The 21,855-nt window shown below is 41.4% G+C and overlaps 1 protein-coding gene across 5 annotated transcripts in view; it reads right to left on the reverse strand.

Moving 5' to 3' along the window:
* The window catches only part of BIVM (basic, immunoglobulin-like variable motif containing), a 53,091-nt gene extending 31,731 nt beyond the window's left edge, over positions 1-21,360 (reverse strand). The window contains exons 1-4 of one of the 5 annotated variants that reach the window (XM_029604528.1): positions 21,185-21,291; positions 16,987-17,154; positions 15,056-15,581; positions 5,272-5,422 (exon numbers count right to left, since the gene is read on the reverse strand). In XM_029604528.1, coding sequence (XP_029460388.1) covers positions 5,272-5,422; positions 15,056-15,500 — 596 coding nt within the window. In that variant the 5' untranslated portion in view covers positions 15,501-15,581; positions 16,987-17,154; positions 21,185-21,291. Of the gene's footprint in view, positions 1-5,271; positions 5,423-15,055; positions 15,582-16,986; positions 17,155-21,184 lie in introns of all 5 variants that reach the window. The other 4 variants (XM_029604529.1, XM_029604527.1, XM_029604531.1 and 1 more) reach the window with 4 other exon arrangements.
* Positions 21,361-21,855: the final 495 nt, after the last annotated feature.

Consider the following 21,855-nt stretch of genomic DNA (forward strand, 5'->3'; position numbering starts at 1 on the left):
TGGTCCTGAGTCCATCTATCTACACACGCTAGGAAAGAGGGCATTAAGCATTACCCCCGATGCACAGAATCTGCATTTGATCAGCACTGGAAGCAAACTCTGGTTAAAGCTGAAGTTAAGTTCCCAGAGCTGTGAAATAAAGATTTAAAAAGTTTTAGAAAAGTTTTTAAAACTCTCTGGGTAAGTGCCAGCAGCCGCTGCCCCAGTAAGTACTGATTTATCTCTGTCTGGCAGTAGGAAGCAGCTGCCAGATAGCCGAATAAGTACTGACTTGTGGGGCTATCTGGTGCAGTTTGCTGCTTCTTAGCCACATAAAGTACTTATTTATTTAATGTTTGAAAACATGGCTTTTCAAGAAAGCATTTTAAAACGAGAATGGAGATTCTGAAGTCTAAATGAACAAGCTTAAGTCACCGTATACCACACCTATTAGTATACAATATCATTTTTACCTAACATTATAATGGAATAACTTAAGAGTTCTGTAGTAAATAGTGCAATGGTTGTATGGTTTCCTATTAACCTTTAAAAAGGACAAGATACAGATCACACAACATATACCTTATATTATGAATACTTGTTACAGATAAATATTCTGGCACATTGTTAGTAAGAATTTCACCAAATATATATTTACGTGCCTCAATGTAAACCGTTGTGACGGTGCTTTACTAAACGACCGTATAGAAAAGGTTTTAAATAAATAAACACCGACATTCAACTAGAGTTATCACATCGGTGTACATATGACAAAAAGTTATAAATGTTACATTGTAATAATCATAACAGTGAGAAGACTAAATGTAAAAAGAGAAGGAAAAATAAAGTGTGAAAAAGTAGTAATGAGAAATAGTGAAAATGAGAATAGAAGAATAATACGATTTATCATGTTGAGTATGCTTTCAGTTTTTAAAAGACTGTGAAGAAGGCTCGTCTTAAATCAATTGGTAGGGAATTCCATAGTATTGGGCCAGCAATTGAGAAGGCACGTTGTCTTGTTGAGATGGTATCTTTTAGGAGAGGGAATTTCAAGGAGGCCAGTGTTGTGGAACGTTAAGTTCTTTTTGATGATTGAAAGGTGACTGTTGTATCCAGCCAGTTAAAGCTTTATACAATAATAAGTCTATGAATAAGATATAAAGTCTTGTATTGTATTCTATAAAATATTGGTGGCCAGTGTAGAAATTTGAGAACTGGGGAAATGTGATCTGACCTTTTGTGATTACTGAGTAATCTTGCAGCCGCATTTTGTAAAGGTTGAATAGGAGTAATGAAGAAGCAGGTAATCCTATTCTGGTAAATAGGAGAGTTTGCAGAACAATGCGAAAGTCAAAATGGTGAAGAAGGGGTTTAATCCTTTTCAAAATTTGAAGTTTGAAAAAGCCATCTTTTATAATGTGCTTCTTAAAAGATATTTCAGAGTCTACATTAATTCCAAGGTCTCTTACATTGAGTAAAATTGTTTTGCTAGATAAATAATTATTAAGATGTAGGTCAGGTTCAGATGAGGATTTGTTACAAATATATAGTATTTCAGTTTTATTATGATTGAGTGAAAGGGACATTTGTGTTAATAGATTTTGGATTGTAGTAAGATGAATTCAAACGATTAAGTGTGTTAGTAATATTAGTTGTTATCGGGAGGAGAATTTGTACATCATCTGCGTAAATATAATAAGTTAATTTTACATAATGGGAGCATGTAAATATTAAATAGAGTACAGGATAGTGAGGAACCTTGAGGGACTATGTGAAAGAGGTATAGTTTTAGATTCATAGTAGTTAGTTTTAACAACCTATGATCTATTATGCAAGTACGATGTGAACCAGTTGATAGTGGTATCACATAAGCCAATTTCTGTTAGTCTTTTCAAAAGAATAATACGATTTACGGTGTCAAAAGCTGCTGAGATATCGAGGAATATCAAGATGAATTTTTGGCAGTTATGCAGTCCTTTTAAAATTAAAATCAGAGAGTGAGATTAAAAGGGTTTCAGTGCTAAGAGAACTTCTAAAGCCATGTTGAGCTGGGAAAAGAATTTTGTGTTCTAAATGTTCCTGAAGATGGTGATTAACGATTTCTTCAAGTATTTTAGCTATGAAGGGGAGGTTAGAGATAGGTCTAACGTTGGTTATAGTATATTGATCGAGGTGAGATTTTTTGATTACAGCACATTTTAGTTTGTCTGGGAAAATGCCTTCATTAAGTGAGAGATTTAGGATATCTGCAATTGGCTTAGCAACAGTATTAGAGATTAATTTAAGTAATTTTATAGGTATAGCATCAATAGGATGGGAGGCAGGATTCATTTTTTGGATGATAGTTAACTTCAGTAGAAGCTATAGCTTCAAATATTGATCGTTTTAAGTTTGTTTATTTATTTAATGCTTTTTTTATACCGACATTCATGATACAGATCACATCATGTCGGTTTACAAGGAACAGGGGGTTATAACTTTAACATTTAACAAATTAAATTAATGGGAGGAGATATGGAGTCTTCATTAATTATTGGGGAATCTGTGATAAGATTAAGAATTTTGTCTCTAAAAAAAGAAAGGTAGCAAATTCATCATATGTTATTGATTGTTGGGTTTTAGGCAAAGGGGATTTGCATTGAGTGAGTTAACGTAATTAAAAAGTTCTTTAGGATTAAATTGATATTTATGTATTTTATCTGAATAGAAGTCTTTTTTTTGCTTTATTGTCAGTTTTGTAAATATAAAGCATAGTTTTATATCTGTCTTTCAATTGATCGGTTGGATTTTTTTTCTCCATTTTTTTTTCAGCTGATCTTAGTTTTTTGATTTTGTAAAGTGCTTGAGTATACCATGGTGATTTGTGTTTGGGAGTATGATTATTTTTTTGATAATTGGGCATTTGTATTTTGCTATTTCTGAAGTGATGGCTAGCCAAGAATCTACAGCAGCATTGGTATTAGAATTGTTAATCGATTTTAAATATTTGGGCATGATTTCAATTAGTTCATCAATAGGGCATACTTTGTTAAACTCAATATATTTAATTTGATTAGGATTTTCAAGATGAATAGAGTAAGCAAAATCTAATTTTAATGAGATTATGATCTGACCAAGGGAGGTTTGTTGTTGATAGAGGAGTTATAATATCAATCATGTTATTTATGAAAATAAGATCTAAAGTATGTCCAGATTTTTGAGTTGATGAATTAACTTTGTTTTAAACCAATTGCAGATAAAGGGGTGGATTTTAAAAGGCCTGCGCGCGCTGGCGCGCCTATTTTCCATAGGCCGCCGGCGCGTAAAGCCCCGGGACGCGCGTAAGTCCTGGGGCTTTCGAAAAGGGGCAGGAGGGGGCGTGTCCGGGGCGTTCCCGAAACGACGCAGCATTTCGGGGGCGGGCCCGGGGGCGTGGCGCCGGCGCGGGGGCATGGTCAAGGCCTCCGGACCAGCCCCGGGGACCGGAACACGAGCGGGGCTGCCGGCCGGCGCAGGGAACAGGCAGCGCGCGCTGGGCTCGGCGCACGCAGGTTGCACAAATGTGCACCCCCTTGCGCGCGCCGACCCCAGATTTTATAAGATACTCGCGTATCTTATAAAATCCAGCATACTTTTGTTCGCGCCTGGTGCGCGAACAAAAGTACGCGATCGCGCAAATATTTAAAATCTACCCCAAAGTGTCTATAATGAGTTGGCAGGGTGGGATTTTAGACGTGTAAATTAAAATCCCCTAAAATTATTAATGTTATTAGAAAGAGTTTCAATGAGTGGTGAGGGATTACATTCTAGGAAACCAGCTGGAGTATAAAGAAGTATAATTTGTAAATATTTAGATTTAAATAGAGCAATTTCTAATGATGGCGTCGATATCGTGATATATAAAATTAAATTTTTTTTAGAGCTATAAAGAGGAGACCTTTTTTTTCTGGGTATAGAGCAGATATCATATAGAGTTTTTGGTAATTGATTTATTAAGGCAATATCAGATTCTTTTAGCCAGGATTCAGTGATACAGCATATTTTTGGGTGTGAATCAATGGAGGAGATCATGGAGAATTGGAACTTTTTTTTTTTTTAGAATGGACTGAGCATTGACTAAGAAAAGTGTTATTAGTGTAAATTTAGAGATGTTAGTAAAATTAAAAGTGGGAACTGAAATAAGATTGTGTGGTATGTAATATGGGAATTGTTTTTCTTTTATTGGAGTTATGTGATAAAATTCCTATTTTATTAGATTGAGTTATCAAGGGCACTGTGAAGCAAATAATAGTGGAGAATAGGGTAATAAAGAAAAAGAGAGTAAAGGTTCACAAAAAGGGGCCTGCTCTTTTGGTCGCACGACGCAGAGAGAGGCCGGCTTCTTTTAAATGTCTCTCTTCAGCTGGTTTCTGTGACGTCGGAGGGGGGCGGAGTTAAGGCAAGGCAAAGCAAGAAGCCAATTAAAAATAAAAAAAAGTAAAGAACTGATAGCCGTATAAGTACTGATTTGTGTGCTTCCTGCTGCCAGAGGGGAATTTATCCTGGTAAGTGGCGAGAGTCTGTCAGGGTTGCTTCCACCCCTTTCCCTAGTTAAAATGTGCATTTTACACATTTTTTTTTATTTTGTTTAAACTCCCAGTGCATTAGCATATCATTAGCCTACTACATCAGGAGTAAAAAAAAAAAAAAATCTTGGCATCAAAAATGTACGCTGAAAACCAAGGCATATTTTATTAGCACCATCATTATTACACTGGCCTGTAAGAGTGGGTAGGATAACAGATTCGATTTTTGTAATATTTTTGTCTAGGGGGTTTGTTTTGTTTTTTTAAATATGAACTTTTTTTTTTTTATTGTACATTGTCGCGAGTGAAACTGTAGAGATTGGGTTACAAATTTAAAAAAAAAAATGTTTAATTAATAATGATGTGCTTAATATAGACAGCAGCAGAGAGAGAAAGAAAGAAAGAGAAGAATTCACTGAAGACCAAGATTAGAGTTCTGCTTTTGAAAATATTCTTTTGTGGTTTAAATTTATATTTTATCGACTGTATAATTATTCATAAAATTCTTAAAATATGTCTTTAAAAAAAAAACCCAATAAAGATTTGAACTAAAGACAAAAAACAGTCCTCCTAAATATCTAAGCCACTCTCTCCTCTAGTTTTGATATTTGCTACATTACACTAGGACATAGCAAACTGCAAAAGATAAGAGAATGTACTTGCAATACTACATATGATGTGACCACTAGCAAGAAGGAAGTTCTGTTGACTATGATTATGCTTATATTCAGACAGATGTAAATCCTACCATCTTCTCACGTCTAACACTTTCCGCTGCTTCGTCTCTTCAAGGCTGGGATGCTGAGGACATTCCCAGTATTGTCTGCTCTTCTTATCAGACGTTTTCCTCTTCAGCACTTGTTTTTTCATGTTGCCTACACAATTAGAAACAGCATTTGCTAAATGCCAAATACAAAATAAAAAAAAAATATTTAGTTAATTTAGTTTTGAAAGTGGACGCGTCTGTAATTTCTTTTGCGTGGTTAAGCCACACTATATGCAGAAGTTCTCCTCGTAGTAAACAAGGACTTCCAGCTACGTTATGCAATACTGAGAACCGTGGGATTCAGGATGCTGGGCTAGACGAACCTCTCATATGATCCAGTTTGGCAATTCCAACGTTCTTTTAAATGGCAGCTTTATTTCAGACTAAAATACAGCATTAAAAAAGTATTAAAAGCATGCAAGTCCATTTGCTTGCATAATTTTGCAATAGTGTATGTTTTGCCCAAAGATTCAAACGATGCAGCTTCAGGAAAAGAGAGAAATTTTCAGGCAAAAGGATCTGTGGAACTTTTGCCTTAAAACTGAATGTAACCTTTTCACAAGTTGTGATAAAATTACCGGCAATTAGAGCTAAAAGCTTCAGAAAGATGTAGGGCAAACAAAGCAAGTCTGTTTGCCTGCCCAGTTTTGACACAGCATGTGTCTTTTGCCCACAGATTTAGCTTCCTGCATTTTCTGAAAAGGGAAAATCCCCAGAAATAGTTTTGCAGGCAAAAAAAAAGCACTCTGCCTGATTTTTAAATTCAGCACATTTTGCTGCTGCATTTAGGAATCTTCTTATATCCATCTCTGCAATATTCCTTACCCTTCTTCTGATAAAATACATTTATCAGCACCTGTGTCTCCTCTCATCCCGACTACTGTGATTTTCTATACTATGGACTCGTCTATTTAACTCTGTATGCCTGGATGTATACATAGCTATAGCGAAAGGAATCCCAATTTCCAAACACTGCCATCGATGATCAAGTCAGTTCTACCATCTTGCGTTGGATTTCTGCTGCGTTGTGACGGAAGTGATACTAGGACTCCTTAACCACCGGAAAAATGTGATCACAATTAACCAATTCCAAAAAAAAAAAAACCCACACTTCTCCGCTTCCTCTAGCAGAACCTTTTACAATAATTGGTTGACAATACAATTTACAGTGACGACTCCTCTCTTTCTGATCTTGTCTCGACTCCCAACTGTCTATGCTCCCAGCTTCTCTTTGCGCTGCAGGTTACATTTAGCATTTTATACATTAAGCATATTTGCATTCCCGTCTTACGTTGTTCCAACGACATCAAGGAGGATTAAATAGGGGGAAAAAATGTAAAAAAAGTCATCATTTTAAATACAGAGATCCATGTTCAGCAGAGCAGGTGCTGAGGTTCTAGGCAAGACGTTCACAGTGAGTACGACCTGGGCAAGTTACCTGGGTGGTAGTCACTCATCCCCAGACCACTCTCCCCTCTTTTCTCAGCTAGAGTTTACCTGGGTAAAACCCTTTCAAATATAGCTACTACTGACTAAAAATATCCCATAGATTTAGCAATTCAACCGTATACCATCATCTGCTAGGCAGTAATGTCCCTACTCCACATCCACACCGGTGTGATATGTATATTATACAGGAACATCGGTTTGGTATATAAAATCTTTAAATAAATAAATAAACAAACAAACAAACTAAAAATAAATAAATAAAAAATAAATCCATCCTGTCTTACAATACAATACTCTGTAACCTTGTGTCCATGTTTTCCTCTTATACAATACAATGACCACCTCATCACTCCAAAAATTTATCCATAAAGCAATCCACTGGGGGGAAAGCAAAAAATGATTAGTTATGAAAAAGCATGAATAAAAATACCATTTTCTAAATGTATTGGGGCAGCTTTTCAAAGGCTACGCGCGTAACCCGAGAAAATCTGCCTCTGCGTGTGCCGAGCCTATTTTGCATAGGCTCGGAAGGCGAGCGCAAGCCCCGGGACGCGCATATGTCCCAGGGCTTCGAAAAAGGGACAATCCGGGGGCGGGGGTAGAGTGCTCTAGCACGGTGGCCTGTGCCAGGGCACAGTGTGCTGGCAGGCGTAACTTTTGGAGTAAAGGTAGGGGGGGCGGAAAAAAAAAATTCCCTCCAAAGCCGCTCCGATTTTGGAGCGGCCTTGGAAGGAACGGGGAAAGCCATTGGGGCTCCCCTCGGGCTCGGCGTGCACCCACTTGCGCGCGCCGAGTCTGGATTTTTATAACATGCGCGCGCTACTGCGCGCGCATGTTATAAAAATCGGGCGTAGATTTTAAGATCTGGCCCACTATAATTAGGTTCAGATCGAAAATCCATCTCTCATTCCACAACATGGGTCCAACTACTAAATACAGATTTGCAAGTCAAAACGGACAAAAGATCCCATGCGAAGTTCTCTGCTGCGGTCTCCTTATCTCATAAAAAGCAGGATCACCCTGAAACATCAGCACAAACTAAGGGCAAGAGGTAAAAAAATATGCACACTTTAAATTACAAGTTTGTCTCATTGGCTTACTCTGCCCACATTTATTCTGACCAATAAAACGTAACAGGAAAAAAAAAAATGTGGTAGTTAAACAGGAAAAAGCGCCCACCTGTCAATGACCTACAAAGCTAATCACAGTAGTGGGCAGGATAGGTCAGCACGTGTCAAAATATACAGAAATATTTTCCCCATCTCCTCCGTTCTAAAGCAGGGATCCCCAAACGTTGAGAGGTTAGGGCCACACAGGACATTTCAAATCATCAAGAGGGAAGCAGACCCCTTGCAGTTTTTGCCAGGGGGGGTGTGGGTGACTCATTTGGATGATGTGAAAAGCTGGGAAAGGAAGAGGGACAAGATTCCCAGGCTGTGGTGTATAAGACATTATTGTCACACTAGGATCTCTCAGACGTTTGCAACGCTGCTCCCTGCCTTCAAGTTCTCCTACATCAACTCCCTGAGGTAGGCTCTGTGTGTGTGTGTGTGTGTGTGTGTGTGTGTGGAGGGGGGGTGTTCACACACACGTGTGGAGGGGGGAGATGTGTGTGCACATACAGCAGGGGTGCACGTGGGGGGGGGGGGGGAGGCAGGGAAGTGGCTGGGAACAGCCATTGTACATTTCTGCCCATTTGATGTGTGCGCACGAGCCCATATAACTGGTGAGCTGAGAGCAGTCGCTTGATCTAAGAGAAGGAATGCTCCTTCCCATAGAGAATCCAGCCCTGCTTCCATAAATTTGATTCGCTGAGCGGAAATTAGGATTTTTTTTTTAAACTGATAAGGAATCCCAGGGACTGCAGAAGTTGTACGAGTGTTTGCGACCTGGGCAGCGCAGCTTCCTGGGAACTGCTGTCACCACGCAGTCGTCCAGGTAGGGAAAGGCATGAATGCTCTGTCACAGCAAGGCACTTTGGGAAGACTCTCGGTGCTGATGACAGGCCAAAGGCGATTACTTTGTACTGGTAGCGGGACAAGTCCACCGTAAAGTGCAGGTTATGCCAGTGGGAGGGAGGGACAGGAATATGAATATATGCATTAACTTCAGAGCGCGCATCCACACCGCTGGCTGGCTGAATGGAGGGAATTCATTACACATCGCTCCCGGGATTGTGCGCTCGTTCAGGCTCCTTCAATCCAGGATGTGCCTCAGTCCCCCAGATTTCCTGGGAGATGAGGAAACGGCAGGAGTAGGAATCCTTGGCCATAGAGAGTGGAAGGAAGTGGTTCCCATTGGCCACTGATGGAGGAGTGACCGCACCTCCAGGTGGCGTTGCGGTGAGAGAGACAGATCTGGATCGAAGGCGGAAGGAGGAGGACAGGAGCATGGGAACCTTGGAGAAATGCAAGTGGCATCAGTACTCGAGTCAATTCTAGTTCTCTTTGGTTTCTGTACAGCTGATTGTACCATTACAGATTGATGGGGGGGGCACTTGCACAAGTCTAAACCCTGAAGATTTTTGTTTAGTTGCTTTCATACTGGGATGCAGGTAACACAGCGATGGCGAACCTTTTAGGCTCGGTGTGTCAAAAATTCGGAAAATGCCTAACTTGACTAGGCATCCCCCCGAACAAAACACACAGAATTCTTAACATATTAATTTATTAAAATAAAAATACAATCCCATCCTATATTATGCTATGTATTATATACAAAAAATGTCAAATTACAAAAATTAAAAAGAGTAAAATAATGAAAAACATTATTAAAAAACTTCACATAGCAAATTAATCAAATAGGATGAAAACAGCAATGATACAGCCATACACACACACACGCTCCCTTGCACCAACTCACAAATACACACACATATATATACACACGATCCCTTTCACACTCTTACTCCCTCTCCTCTTATTCCGCCTGTAAATATATATTAAAAGATATGTATTTACATGGGTGGTCAGGAGGGATCAAGGCAGGGCTACCAGCTGGTGTGGGACAAAGGGTGAAGAAAAGCCTGATGCAGGATGGATGAGAGACCAACATAAGAGGGGCCGTCCGCAGAAATCAGCGAGGAGCCTTCCGCTGTGGTGTGGTAGCAGCGGGAGGTCTGCTGTTGCCTCCTGCAGGGGAGAGTGAGCCACGGGAGCGTGTCCCACTACTGCAGTGGTGAGGGGGGGGGACAAAGCAGTCCCACAGCTATCAGTGATGCTGTGGGGAAAAGAAAAGAAAAATACACACGACTGCAGCCAACTGAAGATAAGCAGAAGCCTACGAAGCTGCGAGAAAAGCAAGAGAAATGAGTAGAGAGCCTCACGGGCAGCTCCCACTCTACCACAGCTGCTGCGGAGCCTACTGTTGATCTCCATGGAGCACAGGGGAGGGGGGGGGGGTCCTATAATTTTGGCGGGTGCTGGCAGACACTGGAGCGTCACCCAAAACATCTTGGCGTGTCACCTCTGACACGCGCGTCAGATTCGCCATCACCGAGGTAAACAGGGTTTTCCCCACATCCTCAAGTTGTAATTCTTGTAGGATACGGTGGATCGGAAGAGCTGCCCTCTCTGCTGGCATTTCCAGGATTTGGAGGAGGCGCATAACATTTGTCTGAGGGTCTTGGCCCTTAAATGCCCCTTTATTGCGAGGGCTTTTATTTAATTATTTAATTCTTACCTGCACATTCTGCAGATCGTGACGGCACACAACATACATAACCCAATACATAATCAAATAAAGTACATCAGTATAATACCGAATGTCAGAATTCAAAACCAACGCATTCCAACAGATCTCATCCGACTAAACCTTCAGTGGCAAATATCACAAGTGTTCTTTCCATATTTCTGTAGGGAGATTTCCCATGTTTTACCCTGAAAGCAAATATAATAGCCAAAGAAATATCCAATCAAAACTGAATCAGTGGAAAAACAAGAGACCTTCCCCTGATGAGACCTTTACACTGAAGGAAACTTTATCTAGATCTGCCTGTTTAAATTAAAGATAGAAGGACAACACAGCAGCTAAACCCCAAAGCAGGAGTCGTGGATCGGCCAACAAGACCAGAGGTCAGAAAGACCCCCACCCTTGGAAGAAAGGTGGGGGCAGTCGGAGATGGAGAAACACACTCTGGCATAACAGCTTGGCATTCAGACATGGCACTTCTTCCCCCGAAGAAATGGGGAGGGAAGACCTGCAGTGCGACAGAGACCCTCCACCCACCACGTGATTATGCATGAGCTTATGCATATTTATCAGCTGGAAAGTATAAGATGGGAGACAAATAAGGAGAGGGGGAAGCGAAGGAACCACCTGAAGGAGCAAACCCAGAGAGCAACCCTGAAGGCAAAGCCAGAAGAGTGACCCGGAAAGGAAGAGCGAAAGGGGCGTCCGAAGCAGACCGGCTCTCCCTGCTATCGAGGAGGGAGAGGACTAGGTGTGGTCAGGAGACGCCCTGATGAGAGATGGTAGTGAAAGGTCTTTTTTTTAAATAATTTTTTTTATTTATACATATGCAATATAAACAAGACACAAATCTTGATAGACAACATGATAAATATATCCTTGCACTCCTATACTTAATTACATTTCTACCTTGCAATTCATATTATCTTAAAGGTAGGCTGGTCTTTATTAACTCAACAGCTCAGTGTGGTTACTCTTCAAACGCAGCTTTGACAGCCAGGTTTTTAATATTTTAAACTCTTTAAAATGAGTTATGGTAAGGAGTGAGGCCTCTGGACCATGGTGCATCCTGGACGCCTTGATGCTCCAGAGTGCCATGGGTCAATGGCGACCTCTGCGCTTGGCGGCACCACGGTCACCCCAGTCTCGAAACCTGTCAGCCTAGGGTTTCCAAGGCGCTCAAGGGCTCTCAGAATCCCCGTACCCCACTGGTCACTGGCCTCAAGGGCAACCAGGCACTTGATGACAATCCCTATGCCCTCTGGTGGCAATAGTGCTCGACATCGCTGAGAGCAGCCATGAATGGCAGCACTGGCAGCCCTGCTCCTCAATGGCATAGAGGGTGGCTCAGATGCTGTTCGATGGCAATTCTTGTCCCCCGACTCAATCCAGACTGCAACGCTCGAGGTTGGTGCTGCTAGTCCACTGAATCAAGGCCCATGGCGCTTGGTGACATCTGCAGAGCCCAACAACACCTACGGCATGGAAGGGCTGCCGCCCCCAGCCAGGACAATCAACAGCATGCACAGTGGTTGATGGGGCCCACAGTCTATGGCCCTTACCGCGTTGAGAGCACCCCAATGGCTTCAAGGGTGACCATGGCGCTCATTGGCAGTCCTGGTCGCGGTCCTATTTTCGACATGTCAGACCATTGGCATTCTGGCATGGGCAACAGTTACTGGGCATGGGTGGGGCAGCAATGCGTCCTGCTCAACCTCTCTCACAAATAGACTGTAATGCCATCACTAGCAAGCCTGAGGAGAGGATACATTGTCCAGGGATCCTGCCCATGGATGTGGAAAGGATGAGCTCTCACACCCCCCCCCCCCCCCAGGGAACAGTAAGGCCTATGATCCCTTCAACTGTCCGAGTCTCCATCGATGCCGATCAATCAGTGAAATGACATGGAACTCCTGCCCAGAATGAACTCAGGCGTGTCCCCAGGCTCCGAGGCCTATATGGATCGCCCACAGACTGCCTTCTGTCAGTCCCGTCTGCACCAGCCAAAGACACAAAAACAGGACACAGAAACTAAACTGCAGATGCAGTATTTATTTATTAAGGAATGGAATTAGACTATACCAGGCTGTAGAGCAACTAAGGCCCGCCATGTAGCTAGCAGAAAGTTGAAAGGAAAAGAAAAAATAAAATCTACTGTAACGAGAAAGGAAAAGAAAAAGAAAACAGCTCCAGAAAAAAATCACAACAAAAACTGTGAGGAGAGAGCAAAGATGAATAACCATGACCACACGGCTCCGTGGTGGGGGAGGGGGGAGACTGAGATACTCCAGCTAGGGGCAGGGTGATGACTACAGCTGCACATGCTCAGTAGGGCATGTTTGAAAGTTCTAGAATCTTTGGGATCAAAGTTCCAGGCCGGGCTCCTTCTAAAGATGTCAGCCGGGTGCAAAGACTGCTTGTCCTCCGAGAAGCTGGGTAAATTCAAGGTTTGGAATTTGAGTAACCTGTGATATACCCTCTCTGTTTGGGCCTCAATCAGTGCCAACGTTGTCTCCATCCTTTCCCCCTAAACTGGTTTTGTCTTCTGGAATATGCCTCTTTGGACTCGCACTATTACTCAGCATTTCCAATGTTTTACATATATTTGCTGTGCTCTCTTTCTAATGTCCAGTATCTTCTATAATAAAATGTCATCGTGTTGGCAGCATGTACAATGTTTGTATACTGCATTAAAAAAAAAAAAAGTTAATCCAAAGAATTTTTTAAAAATCTCACCGAGAAGATCTATATAAATGGGTAATGCACAGAAAAGCTTGCTATAGAAAATAGTAATGTCCCGTGCCAACACTACCTATTGCAGGACTTCCCACACCTAAGGACCTCTCAACCAATCACTTTGCAGGATATCCACAATGAATATGCGTGAAAAAAAAAAGTGTGTACACACTGGAAACTCTATATATGCTAATTTATCTAATGCGACGACTGCTCTCAGCGTCTTACTCCATCAATAGGGCACCTCGATGCCCCTCAATGTCCCTTCTAGACACTGCAAAGGGACTCATCGATGCTCCCAATACTCAACAGCCTCGAGGGCACTGGATCATGGTGCACCCTGGACAGCCTCGGTTTGGTAGAATGAAACGTTAAGATGCTGAGAGCAGTCATCGGATGGAAAGTAGGAAAGAAATATTTTTGTGGAAGGAGAAGTGTTTTGCACATACATGCGCTTAGTTCCTGGAGATCGGAACGGCAGAATGCCGTACTAGTGGACGAGCAGGCAGTGAGTTATCCAAGATCGACGTTGGAAGAAAAGACTTCTTATGAAAAGGATGATTCTTAGCTTGGAAGGATGTTAATTGTGTTTCAGTAAAGGTAACAGAGTTGCAAAGTTCTTGCCAGCAGCAAATGGGGCGCTCTCTTCTGAAATTTAACTTCAAGTGAAACAAGGGCCTTGTTGGGACAGATTCATGATATAACAAGAGAGAGATCGATTTTAGACACTATGTAATATAGTACCATCATTGACAGTGATAAACCTTATATGAGATATCAATTAGTTAATTGTCTACAATAATTGATCAATGTAATCATATCAAATTAATGATCTGTTTAAAGAGTATGACTATGTGCTGAGAATTCTCTATGTAAAGTTAATTTGTTGACCAATCAGACGGTTGACAATATTAATACATCAATTTGTTGGCATGGTTTACATGAGGTGGTAGGATAATTTGGAAATGGTTTCTTTATGATGTGAGCGATGGATGAATGAGTATGAATGTGGGTATGGGGCTATGAATAGGTTTTTAGGGAGGTTATTGGGCAAAGAGTTTTAGGTTATGACTAACCATTGCTATTAAGTAAACTTAAGAATGATAGAAGTGATATTTAATATTGTGAGATGATGCAACTACATTAAATACTTTTTGTAATCAATGTTTGTTGATACTAAACCTTTGTAATAAAAATTAAGAATTATGCTACATGTTGTTGGATCAATATTGATATAAAATGTTAACTAATGAAGACATAGTTTCATGTACTTGTTTTGCTCGTATCATGACTCCCTGCATAATAATTCTTCTCTTTAAGATATAATTAATGTTAATATAGCTGTCTAAGATACCCCATTAGATACTCCCTGTTCTTATATACATATATATCCCTTGTATTTTTTACATATATCTCTTAATTACATATATATCTCTTGTATTTATTTTTTCACATCTTGCTATTTGTTCATTGTAAGGGCTATGCCCACAAGTTATCAGTTGTATGTAAACCGATACGATGTGCAAACGGCTATCGGTATATAAGAAACTCCAAAATATAGTGCTCGTATCCCGCTCTAGCAGGCAATGGAGGTGACAAAAGAAGCTACTGTAAAACAGCAGCTTGCTCCCACCATTATAGAACATAGAATGCAAAAGAACTGATCATAATATGCAAGATCAACGGCATGCACTGAATTAATGGCCTACAAACACTTCCTACATATTGCATCAATAAAAGTGAGGAGCACAACCAGATAGGCAAGCTGACATTCTGAGTAACGTAAGTAATACTACTGCTTTCTGTGACCATTTCTAACTTTTGGGGTTTTTAAAAAATATTTTAAGTATAAGGCATGCCGTAGATTTTATGCTTATTTAACTCTACTCACTTGTCAGGTTTTTCAGATGGGAGGCCACAGTACTAAATTCCGACGTATCAATTTCCCAAGCAAGAGGAAGCGTGCCAAGCCCACTAGACAAAGTCTCCAAGTTGGTTTCTTCATCATAGAGGTCCTCTGTGGCAGTCCTCTGCAGATCAATTAAACTTGGTGACTCGCGTACGTTGTGAACCGCACTGGTACTCAGCGATTTGTGAATAGATGCTGCCTGGTTCAGAAACGCATAATCTGAGCAGATGGTATAAAATTTTTCTTGGGTGTGAGTCACAGGACAAGCCCACAGACAATGGGCATCTCCACCAGGTCCTAGGGGTGCAGTGGCAGCACCGGCAGCACAAAACGACTTTACAGATTCATGGAGACTGCCTCTTTCGGACTTTTTTACAGGCCTGCATTCATCTTTTTCAGAATGATCGGCTTCTATAAGGTTAGGCATTGAAAAAAAGCTAAAGATTTGTCTTGCTGCAACAGAAGAATTCTGTTTTCTTCATCTAAACTCACTCAGGTGTTAACGTCCCTAAAAAGGAGGAGATACAATCATAGCATAAAGTATTTATTATATACAGGTCAAGAATCAAACATATCTTCTGATGACCTAAATGGTTATAATGCTTTAATAGAGATTAATTTTGTCACTGTATTTAAAAAATTGTATTGAAGTTCCAAGCAAACAGTAACATACTTATAGCATAGACTCCCTTCCCAACAGAAAAAAAAACAAGAAAAATGCAGTGCCCACAAAAACACCAATTTAAATTACTATTACAGTGGAAATTGCTACCTCTAGCTTTTATGGCCGACCCCTCATTTAGTCACCAGATGGCCCCAGGTCCCTTAGCGGGATTTTCAGTCTCTCCACAGAGCTGACTGCGATTGGCTAGCCCAAAGGCAGTCAGCCTTGGATTTGAAAGGTAAAGAGGGCAGGGTCATCTTGAGTCGGCTCTTGAAGAGCAAGGGGCTGTTTTTCTTTTTACCCTGCTGAGGTGGCCAACTTTTTTTGCTTTAGAGGAAATTCCTCCTCAGTACATTCCCTGTCTGATAGGGTTGGCCTCCTTTTTGAAGAAAGATTTTTGGATTCGTTTTTCTTGTTCTGGGGGGGGGGGGGGGGGAGAGAACATCCTGTGCTCTGGAGAGGGCAACCCTCCCCCAGTCCTTCTACTCCCTACCAGGATGCGAGACCAGTGGCAGCACTACCCAGTGTGAGATATTGTTTGGACTTAAGAGTCATTTGGATTCTCTTTTTGTTAAGGATGGAGGTTTTTTACCACCACAACTCGGAGGAAGGAGCTAGAGAGCTTTGGTCAAGACGGGACCATCAGACCTTTCTCCCAGAGAAGTCACACAGAGTGGAAGAAGAAAATGAAACATCAAAATCTGGAGGCTGTGGGCACGAGACAGGACTCTGGACTCAGATCTTTTCGTGGCACACGGCTCCTCCCTAGGATTCCCCCAACTTACGAGGGGATAGGGGCAAGCTCCCTCCCAAGAGAGTTAGAGAGACGGACACAAGCAACCCCGGCAGAGAGACAACGTAAATAATTTGAATGTTCGGCTTCATTTGGGGTAACTTTGTGGGACAGCGACTGAGGTTTTGGAAAGGATCAGTAAATTCTCTTTGAAGCAGCAGGCCTGTTTGTCCCCGAGGAGAATACTGCAGCCATGAGACGCGGGAGAAATGCTCCCATCACTTGGGGTCACAGAAAGAGCTCACTCCCTGGGAGTTGTAGAGAGAAGGGGGAAGGATGAATAGCCATGAAGAAAAAATACTTGTATGGTCGTCCCCCCCCCCCCCAACAAAGGGTTAATACTTGTGGTGGTAAAACACTAAGATATTCACGTTATATCATAATGCCTAAAACTAGCTCTCTTAGCAGCTCCATATTCATAAATTTCCACTGAGTGATATTAGGTCTATCACATACCATCCAGCAAGATAAGATTACTTTTTTTTTTTTTTGCCATTAGAAAGACCTTCTATAGAAATAATTTCACTTTTCCTTCCCAGGGCCAAGATCCTTGAAGAGAGAGAGTTGTGGGGACATTGCCATACGGCAATAATCTCCTTCCAGAACTGCATCTGTGAGCAGGACCTGAAATTATGAAGCACATAAGCTCTGTTTGTGCTACATTTAAGGCATTCGTCAGATTTCAGTAAATGTGCTTTATATGCCCACCTCAAAATCATTATTGCATTTTCTCTTAGTATGGTATTTTCAGTAGTAAATCTAATCTAGTTAAAACATCTTTGTAGTTCTTCAAATCTCAGCTCTACTTCCCCTTCCTGCTCCAATTTATCTAATAAAACTTTTTTAAAAACATAACAATGACAAGACAATTGTTCAAAAATAGAAAAATGCGATCCTTATTTCACAGTTGCCTCCACTGTCTGTCTACACAAAAGATTTATCCTGGAGAAGAAGATTGTCAACATAGTGTCTGTCCTCCAAGTATAAAACAAAACAAAAAAAAAATGTCTTTATTATGCAAGGAGTATTTGTGTTTCAATTTCTGAAGAGTATTTACTATATTACTATTTGTTGAGAAGAAATGAAAGATTTGACTCTGTCCTTTCTTTCTTCCACCTCTTAAAAGTTACGCCAGAATGTTTTTCAGTGCCTCAGACTGCCCCCCCTTTTTCCAAAGGTATGGGGGGGGGGGGGGGGGGGTTGTCAGTCTGACCTCTGGACTTGCTTGCCAATCCGTGACTCCTGCTTAGGGGCTTAGCTGCTTTACTGTCCTATACAAAAAAGGCAGATCTAGATAAAAGTATCCTCCAGGGCAAGGTTTCTTGTTTTTCCCACTCAGGCTATTCTGATTCATATTTTCAGGGGTAAAACCTGAGATATCGCCCTACAACGGAGTGACCTAGTCAAAGCACAGAGCTAAATCTATCAGGAAATCTTTGGCAAGACTTGAAGACTGCAGTCCACAGAGTATCCCACCAGCCAATGTAAGTAAGAGAGCTTGGGCTCTTCTGCCAAGAAAAATGGGCACAAATTGTACCAGCCCACTGTGCAAAGTCGGTAGACCCTTATCTGTTTTATTATTGCTGCAAAAAGGAACTTCCACCAAGTACTGAGTCAAGGGGTGTGAAAACATGCAATTGAGACTTTTTGGATTTTTTATTCTTCATTACTTTTGGAATTGTTCTTTCAAGAAGAAAGTGCATATTACATTGTGTAGGTCAGTTAAACAAACTCCTAATTTAATGCATTTTGTTTTGTACTTTTTAGACAGCAAAATGAAAGACATACAAGGATGCAAAGACTTACAAGCTCTATAGTTATTATTGATTTTAGCTTTCTTCAACAATACACAGGTTCAACCCAGACTTGGTTTTCAAGATTCTTTTTAAGTATGCACTACCAGTTTTTAAGACATTTAAACTCTGCTATCCTCTACCTTTGATCTTTTGTGTGTTCTACAAATACATTCTTTGCTGTCTCTCAGCTGTGGTTTATGCTTTTAGGAATTTCAAAATCCAATGCACTGAAATATTGACCTTTATAGAGGGATCCAAAATGTGATATCAAAAATTGCCATAAACAAATCACCCCATTAAATAATATATCCTTGCAATTAGTAATTCAAATAAACGGTTAAAGATCTCGATTGAATAACTCCATTTTTTTCAAAAATATTTCTCAAACAAATTTTTTAGCTGGAAAGTTTCGTGCTTTGTTCTTTTTTGAATTTCTCGTGATGACGGATCAACTACGTGGTTTGACATTGGATAACATGGAAGATCCACTGACCTTTAAAAAATGGTGTCAGCGTTCAGCTTTGGTACTGAATTCAGCAGAAACAGACGTCTGTGCCGCCAGTAAAGAGATTTATTAAACCACAGAAGCATTGCCGCACTTGGGAGCGATATGGCCCCTTGAGAAAATGTGGCTGTACAACGATGAGTCCAATGGTTTGAAGGAATCTATATCCCCTGAGGAAAGATCCGTTAGGTTCTGAAATGCGGCCACATTGGGAGCTTGAATGGGGCTATACAGATAAGTCGGTGTCAGCATTTTTTTTTTTTTTTAAGAGAAGGAAAGTTAATATGTTTGGACATTACAGCATCATAATTTAGCTTCGGTTGAAGCAGGATTTAAGATCTATTACACTGACACGGCAGAATTTAATTTTTTTTTAAAGTCACTAATTACATGCAAAATATTCACATAAAAACTGTTGGCTGGTGGAGGTTATGTTCATGATTACAAATATATAAATTACCCGATGTGGGGTAAAAGAACAAAGCATGAAACTTTCCACCTAAAAAAAATTTATGTTTGAAAAACATTTTTGAAAAAAATGATTGAGTTACTCAATCGAGATCTTTAACCATTTATTTGAATTACTAATTGCAAGGACATATTATTTAATGAGGTGATTTGTTTATGGCAATTTTTGATATCACATTTAGGAATTTCAAGACATAAAGAAACCAAAAAAAAAAAAGGAAAAAAATACCTAATAATAATAAGAAATGTGCTTTGCTTTATCCTCATGGGGCTTCACCAAATCCCAGTAAGAACGTAATGAGACAAAAATAAATCCTCCATCCCACGTGGCCACATTCCTTGGTTGGGACAGAATGTAAGTTGAAAACCATCAGCCTCAAAATCACAGTATCCAGGGCACCAAACCTAAAAAAAAACATATTACTAACTCCACAATACACTACCCAACTAACGGGCCAATGCAGTAAAGTCCACTGTCCTGTGCGTGCGATTCTGTATGCAAATTAGGCCCGGCGGTAAAAACAGGCAAAAGGAGGCGCTAAGGACACTAGCGCGTCCCTAGCACCTCCTTTTGGCCCGGAGCAGCGGATGTCAGCGGGTTTGACAGCTGACGCTCAATTTTACCGGCGTCGGTTCTCGAGCCCGCTGACAGCCACAGGTTCGTAAAATGGACACCAGCTAAATTGAGCGTCCTGTTTTCGACCTGCGAGCCAGACTTCAAATTATTATTATTTTTTTTTTTTTTACTTTTGATAACTTTCTGGACCTCCGACTTAATATTGCCATGATATTAAGTCGGAGGGTGCACAGAAAAGCTGTTTTTACTGCTTTTCTGTGCACTTTCCCGGTGCCCGAAAAAATTAGCACCTACCTTTGGGTAGGCGCTAATTTCTGAAAGTAAAATGTGCAGCTTGGCTGCACATTTTACTTTCTGAATCGTGCGGGAATAACTAATAGGGCCATCAACATGCATTTGCATGTTACGGGCGCTATTAGGTTCGGGGGGGTTGGACGCACGTTTTCTGCCCCTTACTGAATAAGAGTAACGCTAACGCGTTGAAAACGCACATCCAATGGAGGCCGATACAGTGCTGGAGCGCACTGTATCGGCCCGTAGGATGGGTAACTATCAAAACTTGCTTAAATGTGTGGCAAGAAAGTTGGATATGTCATTTTACACCACTAAAATACATTCCACTAGATGGAATTTGTGTAGTTTGTGAAAGAATCAAAGAATCAAAAAGAAAAGATGTATTACCAGAATTCTAGATCGCTCCCTCACAGACTCTTCAGATTGCTAAAGACCTGTGAAGCTTCCAAAACTCAGGTACTAAAACATCTTTCGTGCTGATTCTTTCTCTACACCGATTCCAGTTTTCTCTAGGACCAATACAGCTACTAATATTCTCCATTATGCCAGACTGCATTTTATTTTTTTGCAAAAAAACAAAACAAAAAACAAAAACACACAACAAAAACTATTGCTTTTTTTTTTTTTACCAAACTGGAGAGCAATAATTTGGAATCCACCATAACTTGAACATGCTCATCCAACAAAAGGGGAAGGGACACAAATCCTAAATTCCTGGGTAAAAAACATGCTGAAAGCGGAAGAATAAAAAAAAAGGCTTGCTAGGGGGGATTAAATGTAGACCCGTCCGCGGGCAACCGTGCCCCCGCTCCGCGATAGTCCCACTCACTCGCCCAGGTGGCCCGGCTGCAAAACTGCAAAGCTGCTGTCGCCACCCCTGCCGTTTGGGAAGCGCTGCACCGAGCCACCCATGCACAGGACAGGACAACCGCCTGACTCTCCGCAACATCCCCCACGCCCTCCGACCGGGAGGAATCTCCAGGGCTGCGACCCCAAGAAGACACAAAAACCTACCAAGCCCCTCGCGCCCAGCTTCCGCCACGCCCCGCGCGGGATTGCGCGCGCTCTCAGAAGTCACAGGCACCTCCGCCTCGCGCTCCTGCACAGCCGCCGACGAAGAAGCTTCCCGGCGGCGCCTACCACCAACAGGCATGTAACCCGGCTCCTGATTGGCCACTCATCTCTCTCTTCTCATTGGCCGGCGAGGTTTTCACCGCCTCCTGCCCACTTTCTTCCTGTCCGCCTTCCATTGGATGTGAAAACGTCCGGGAACGTCGCGTGGTCACTCGGGTGCCTGCCTGGGGCTTTCTAAAATTCAGCCCGGAAACTTTACACATCTGATAGGAATAAAGTGACTGCCTGACATATAATTATTCATCAGTAATAAATACAGCCCACTCTCACTGTGACTTGCAAAATCATAAAGCTTTATAAGAACATAAGAAAATGCCATACTGGGTCAGACCAAGGGTCCATCAAGCCCAGCATCCTGTTTCCAACAGAGGCCAATCCAGGCCATAAGAACCTGGCAAGTACCCAAACACTAAGTCTATTCCATGTAACCATTGCTAATGGCAGTGGCTATTCTCTAAGTGAACTTAATAGCAGGTAATGGACTTCTCCTCCAAGAACTTATCCAATCCTTTTTTAAACACAGCTACACTAACTGCACTAACCACATTCTC

This window comes from Rhinatrema bivittatum, chromosome 5 (genome assembly GCF_901001135.1).
Source record: "Rhinatrema bivittatum chromosome 5, aRhiBiv1.1, whole genome shotgun sequence".
NCBI lineage: Eukaryota > Metazoa > Chordata > Amphibia > Gymnophiona > Rhinatrematidae > Rhinatrema > Rhinatrema bivittatum.